General features: G+C 34.0%; 1 protein-coding gene across 1 annotated transcript; it reads left to right on the forward strand.

The window, feature by feature from the left end:
• Positions 1-3,642: 3,642 nt before the first annotated feature.
• LOC114721825 (uncharacterized endoplasmic reticulum membrane protein C16E8.02-like) lies at positions 3,643-6,444 on the forward strand. The gene is made up of 4 exons (XM_028907691.1): positions 3,643-4,009; positions 5,765-5,827; positions 5,953-6,024; positions 6,113-6,444. Exons 1-4 carry the CDS (start codon positions 3,668-3,670, stop codon positions 6,227-6,229), a joined length of 594 nt encoding a protein of 197 aa, XP_028763524.1. The 5' UTR covers positions 3,643-3,667; the 3' UTR covers positions 6,230-6,444.
• The last annotated feature ends 1,063 nt before the right edge of the window (positions 6,445-7,507 follow it).

Consider the following 7,507-nt stretch of genomic DNA (forward strand, 5'->3'; position numbering starts at 1 on the left):
ATAAAACTTATTTTATAATATAAATACTCCTCCGTTCCTTATTATAAGAGACATTTGATGCTTATGGCATGTTCCTATATATAAGAGACACTTAAAAGTTGTCTCTATTTTTTTGTATTGATTTCCTATTTTACCCATATTTATTGTCTCCAACTCACACTCTCTCTCTTTTCCTCTTCTCTTTCTTTTAATAATTTACTATTGTTCTCTCTCCTTATTAATAAGGGTATTTTTGAAAAAAAAAATTATACTTTTTACACATTGATTGTTCTTAACTAATTTTAACTGTTTTTTTATCAACGTAATTCGGTTATTCGTCTCTTATAATAAGAAACGGAGGGAGTATATTATAAAATAAATTTATACGAAAAATTAGAGGAGCATTTTTTATTTTTATGATTTTGGCAGGCAAAGCCAATAGAGTAGATAAAGACATTAATTTGATTTCATTGGTTTTTGTGTTTCGAATTAATTTGGTTGAGTTGTCCCATGTGTCGTTGCGTTGTGCGATGTTTCGCGTGCTTTGATTCATTGATTTGACGAAGATGCCGAACAAGTCCTTTCACCCCATGTGATTTGGACTTATTGAATCATTAACATCAACAATGATCATTTCTCATTTTACAAGTAACAATCATCATCTTCTTCTCATTTTTAAATATAAATAATATTTATAAGTTGTGTTGATTTTTTTAACAATTTTTTATTAATTATTTATTTTAATACTTAATATATTTATTATTTTATTTTCTAAATTATTATATTTCCATCACACATTCTCTTGCTTTCATATTTTTTTATTATAATAAATTTTTTATTTCTCTCTTATACTCTTTCTCCACTATAAATAAGGGTATTTTAAAGAAAGAATTTTTAATTTCTATATATTTATTATCTTTAACTAATTTTAACTAACATTTGATTTACGTCATGAGCTAAAATGTTGTTTATAAAAAGAGATAGAGAGGGTAGTAATTTTCCAGAATAGCTCCTAAAAATAAGCATGGATCTTCATCTCTAAATTTTTTGAAACTAAGCGTAAGACTAAAAAGTTAGAAAAAATGACACAAAGATACTTGTTGAGTTTCAAAATGATAAATAGTAATTTTGACAGGTTTTGAATAGTTAAAAGTATTACAATAATAGTTAGTATGATCTATTTGTCTTTTTAAAATTTAACGTGTCTTTTTCTGTGATTCTCCCAAAAAGTTATTGATTTCATTACAGGAGAAGGCTAATATTAACAAAAAAATCATATTTTGTGTCATTTAATATCAGAATGGATTCAAATAATGAGTATGGGATGTTTATAATTAAATGCAGCATTTAACATTTTGATGGATATAAAATATAAAATCAAAATATTTTTTTGCCAGTATTCAGCGTCCAATGAGCACTGAAATTTGAAAATCCCTGACTGGTTCCATGAAGAATTTTATGTACCATTAATAACAATGATCAATGATCGGCATCAATAAATCAATAATTTGATAAAATTCTGGCACCAATAATTGAACTTGGCCAACCTTTACGATTGCTATACAACCATATTCTGCATAATATAGGCCTCACGTCTAACTTGGACAGATCAGAGTAGTAAGGATTTTCATCCCTTAAATGATTGAGTATTTAACAAACACTATTTTCGTATATACTCCCTTCTTCCCACCCATAACATGATAAGCCTTCTAGAAGAACATTTTAGTCCAAAATATAAGAGGTTGATGGGATAATTAATAATAGTGTTCTGGTGCTTTTAATAGGGACAAAATAGATTACTTTTATCAATTTAAAACACACTTAATGACTGAACTAATATTTTGCAGCTCGTGATAAAGGTTAACTAAAACAATCTTTGTTAATTCTTGTTGAATTCACACTTTTTTTGTATTATATTTATATGAAACGCAGATAAGGCCCCCGCTAATAATTATCTCTTCTAACATCCATTCGAAGCTCGCGAAAGTAATTTTTCCTTCTTGGCTTAACAAAGGAGATGGTATTAAAATCAAGTCCCAAGGCATACAAACTGATCCAATCGACACAACTGGAACCAAAACCAGCCCAGATTATTCGCAAACCAGACCACAACATGCAGAAGAGGAGTTTGGGATCCTTAGAAACACTTTAAAAAAAAAAAAGAAGAAGAAGTAATTTTATATAAGTTGAGCTAAAGCCTCTCTCCTTACCTTGATAAAATGTCAAAAAAAAAAAAAAAACAGAGCACAATTCAAGCAACTTCCTGTAGGAATAGGGGTTCTGAAACCCAATCAAGCAAGCACATCCCTAATAGAGCTATCAATAAGAGTTAGCCCGACCCTAAAGGGCTGGCCCTTCAGGCCCTAAGGAGCTAGCCCTTGAAGGGCCAGGGCCTAAAAGGGCCGGTCTTTTAAAGCCCATATATCTTAAAATTATCTAATTATTAAAACTCGGCTCTTAGACATGCAGGCTCAAGACTTAAAAGGGCTGGCCTTTTTATCTTATTTTTTAAACTTAAATTATTTAAAATAAAAAAAACAACAAAACTTCTAAGATTTTTATTCAAATTATAAATATAAGTAAAATAAACTTATGGTCTATAGAAAAAAAATTAAATACCAATAAACTATTCTCCAAAATAAAAAAAGTCAAAATCTAACAAAGCACAAAAAACAGAAAGATAAAAACCTAGTAGCTAAAGATTAACAACATCAACATCATTACTATCTCTATCTTCATCTTTATCAGTATCGTCAAGATCAGTAATATTTGATTGTTCTTCACTACAAGTGAGCTCTTCTTCAGTGATAAAAATATTAAGGTTTTTGTCTTCATTTACTTTATCTAAAATAAAAATATGCAGTAATTATAAGTACAAATAAGAGCCTAAACATTTGTTCGAATAAGAAAATTTTTACACTTTGTTAAAATATGTAAACCGATGGTAAATGAAAATTTACTAGCTATTGTAATGATTAAAATGTTAAGAATATCAGTTGCCATTTTTGAAAGAATTGAAAATTGAATTTAATTGTTCTTCCATAAGTCCAAGACATCTAATTCTTTTCAATTATCTGGCTTGAGTACTGGTTCTTTTAAATATTTTTCTAATTCAAACTTATTCATAAAAGACTAATCCATAACTTTATAAATACATTGACAATAATAACTTTATTTTAAACCACTTAAAATACAAGTCCGACTCTCTATTTAAAAAGACTGGCCTGATAGGCTTGACCCATTTTGACAGTTCTAATTCCTAACATGTTTGTATCAAGTCTCTACCAATTACCTTTTTGTCGGGGGATCCGATGCCCCATTTTTGGTGCACGCAAAAGGGCGGATTTTTGTTGGGCCTGCCCGCCCCCACCCGCCCCCAAAAATTCCCCCCAACCCCCCCGGGGATGCACCCCACGCCTTCTCCCCGGTATATATATATTATAAAATTTAGTTTCATAATTTATTTTGTTACCTTAAAAATGACCCTTGATTCCATCCGAGCTACAAAGCTTACGTATTCCTTGACGTTAATCCTCTCGTTGATGACGAGCGTGGAGTACAAGAAACTTCCAGTAGGCGTCGCGCACGGGATTTCCACTGCCTAACTCTTTTACAAGTCCATTGAAATTTTTTCTGGCAATCAATTTCTTCGCCTTCACCTTTCTCTGGAAGATTATCATCAAACCCTATGGGGAGGGTCGGATTGTTCGATCTGGAGAAGCACTTTGCCTTCTATGGCGCATACCATAGCAATCCAATTAATATCGTGATACACATCTTGTTTGTATGGCCAATCTTCTTCACTTCCCTGCTTTTTCTGTACTTCACGCCTCCCCTTTTTAAGGCCCCTGAACTGGGGCTCGATTATGGCCTCGTCTTCAATTACGGCTTCTTGCTTGCTGCTATTTATGCCTTGTTCTATTTCTCCTTGGATTACAAAGCTGGCTCTTTTGCGGCTTTGCTCTGTTTGGTCTGTTGGGTCGGGTCCAGCATTCTTGCTCAGAGGCTTGGGTTTTCTCTAGCGTGGAAGGTACGGATTACCCTCTTACCCGATTGAAGGATAAGCTATATACCTTCATGTGATTGCCTTGTAAATACTGGAAAACGACAAATTTTGTTTGGAGCTACTGGCTGCGTTGATGACCTTCTCTCTATTCAGATAAATCCTGGATTGTTTTCCTCCCATCCTTTGGTGATGACTATGTTTGACAGTAATAACACTGATACGGCTTCTGTACTGGAAGAAAATTTTTCATTCGGACCTTTCTTGTGAAGCTTTCGAAGTCAACCTTTTTGCTTCATTGTTCTTTCATTTCGTTAATGGCTTGATTTATAAGAATTTGTGATCGTTATGGATAAAATCTTACAAGCTTATCAGCTTTAGAAATTGCAATAGCTCACAGTCCCAGAACTTGCCTTTGGATTCAACCCTCGTATTTGTTTCTCCCTCCTCTATCTTTCCTTACACAATGACTTATAGTGCATACTACTCGCACATAGATACACTCATGGAATAATTATCAATCACGTTTCTGCTACTCTTTTTTGTGATGTTTGGTAAACGAGCCATTTTGACTGTTAACTTCATCCTTATATTCTCTCGTTTTGTCTAATGCTCCCCCGTTCTATTCTTCGGCAGTCAATCTCATTATTCTCCTACTCCCTCCGGTACTTATTATAACAAATAGTTAAAATTACTTAAAAGCGATAAATAGGTTAGAAAGATAGTTTCATTTTCAAATATACCCTTATAATAAATAAGGAAAAGGATAAAAGAGAATGTAAAGAGGGCATGACAAAGGAGATGGAATAAATAATTAAGGGTAAAATTGGAAAAAGTGCATTAAGTGTTTAGACAAACCCCAAATTGAAGCCTATAAAATGGACTACACTTCTCTCCAAATTTGAAGTTTATAAATAAGACTAGAGTATATAGTTGGGATTTTGTGTCTACAATGCCTTATTTTCTAAATATTATTTTTGTTTTTAGCAGATCTAACTAAAACTCTTATGTTGCCTATGTTTGAACTATATCTGGATTTATTGTGTGGATGCCTTTTGTTTGTCTATGGTGCATAGCTGAGAATTTATTCATTTGTTACTAGATATTCATCACATGTTGCTTTCCTAATTTCTAATTTGCTTCTTTTCTTTTCTTTTAAAAAATTCATTTATCGCTAGGATGTATTATGCAAAAGCATATTAGATGGGTGGGGATAGTAAGAATGAGTATGTACGAATTTGAAGCTGTTCTGTCATCTTCCTTGTTAATTTATTCTCTCATAAGACTTCATGGAGTTAACTTGCAAGATTTTTCATTGATGAGGTAGTGATTAAACTGTGGTTGTTTTTCACCAAGAATTTAGGAATTAATTGCTTCAGCCTTCGTGTAATGATTTCTCTACTTCATCCTTGTTACCTATGACAATATTTAAATCTGAGCCTTCAACAAGAATGGTGGCAATTCTTTTGCTTACTTTAGAAACATGCAAAAGTGTATTCTTTTTAACTGAGAGAGCTATCAGCAAGAGTCTACTACCCTGTTTGTACTTGTACGATAGGCAATAGGATTGCTCAAAAGCATTGTGGTCGTTTTGGTAGAGAACAAATGATTATTACTCACTAGTGTTTTAAAGGCCACGCATCTCTGTGTTGATGCAAGTTCTTTCCTTTTCAAGAAAAGTTAATGGAAGAACGGCCTCCTGAAGATAGATGAGTGGCATGGCGAAATCTGTTCTGTCCTTTGAACAAGATCTTAACTCTGTACCTGACATCTATCTTTCAGGTTGTGCTTGCTTCTCAGTTGTTTTGTTGGGCCGGACAGTTTGTTGGTCATGGCGTGTTTGAGGTAAATGACTTATTTTACTGCTAATAAAGCATGGTTCTGGGTTCCAACCAACAAAAAAAAAAAAAGCTTGGTTCTGGCTTTGCACACTGCAATCATGTTAACATGTTCGAATATTTTTATGTTAGAAACGTGCACCAGCTCTCTTGGACAATCTTACTCAAGCTTTTCTGATGGCCCCTTTCTTTGTGTTGCTTGAGGTATTTGCTTGTTGAAAACTTTCAAACCAGTCCTTTTGATGTGTGAAAGGAGTAAACAAAATGGATTTACTGTTATTGACTGTTACAGATCTTCCAATCACTTTTTGGATATGAGCCATATCCTGGGTTTCATACAAGGGTGAAAGCGAAAATAGGAGCTGAGATCAAGGAATGGCAGGACAAGAGCGGGAAGAAACTCTCTTAGCTTCAGCGAGACAGCAATTGATATGGTGATGTCATTATTGTGGATACTTCTCTGTAAACTGAAGAAAAAGTTGTGTTAGTTTTGTTGTAATTTAATATTCAGTTTGGTTGGGCATTGTGTAATGTTTATCAGTATAAACGAGCTTTCCTCCTTGTGACTACCTTTTTACTCAATGAATGATCGTTCGTGCCTGTAAAATGATCCATTTGATCCCACTTCTTTATATTCTTCTCTTTTCGCTTTTTCCTTTCTCAGTGGGGTCCGTATATGGAATTTTTGTGTCTTTCAAGTTTAGTGATGTGTTACTACTGCACGTGCCCCTCAACTCAGCCACATGAAATCGGAATGAGGCCGCCAGATTAACAGGACTTTCGTATTTCCGTAATCTCTGAGATTAACATGAGGAGTTAAAATGGGCATTCCGAATTAGTACTGTTAAGAGATTCCCAGCCAACCCAACTTAGTGACCATGTATTGGGCTAGAAACCGAGAATCAAACTGGGTTGGCTAGCCCTTCCCTTGCATATAAGCGGATTCCGTCACAGGGCCTTTGACGCTTTATTCTTCCCAAAAAGCAAAAAACAACAGTCTTTTCTACTTTTAGAAAAAATTTCCCTTTAATTACTAGGTAGCTTTTACCTATGCCGTCAGGAGCCTCTTAGCTCTGTTAATCCAAGTGTAAAACGAAAGGATGGTGCGAGCAGAAAGGATACGTTTTAGTGCTCTTCTGGGGATTTGTATTTTCTCTATTTATTGTTATCTATCATTTGTCATCAATTTGAAAAGATTAAAAAAAAAAAATGAGGCTAGTCAATTAAGCATGTTTCATACATTTGAATATAGCTCACTATATACGTACATTATATACGTTCTTGCCTCACTTTTAAGTTGGGCAGTGATTATGGATACGTGTATATGAAGTACTTTTAGAAACTCTTATTGGCCTGGCATTATGTTGGGAGTTTTGATCGTTGGTGGGAACGTGGAAACGCAATATTGGGAGAGTTTAGTATCGGGAACTTACTGATGCAACTATTGCGAACAATGGGTAAGAAAAATGTTGTGAAATTCGATTATGGCTATATATATGTGTGTACACAAAAGACCGATGTAAATTGTGATTAAGCTCGGGCATCATGATGTTTGTGTAACCATGGGGAGACCGGTTTGTTTTTAGTGTAATGGGTATTTGGTGGTTTATAATGATTCAAAGATAAAAACTCATTTTGTGTGCAATTTCTATGTATGTGTATGTGGACATTGAATGGACGGGCGAGG

Source organism: Neltuma alba, unplaced genomic scaffold, assembly GCF_004799145.2.
Source record: "Neltuma alba isolate B1F8T4 unplaced genomic scaffold, ASM479914v2 tig00012070_pilon, whole genome shotgun sequence".
NCBI lineage: Eukaryota > Viridiplantae > Streptophyta > Magnoliopsida > Fabales > Fabaceae > Neltuma > Neltuma alba.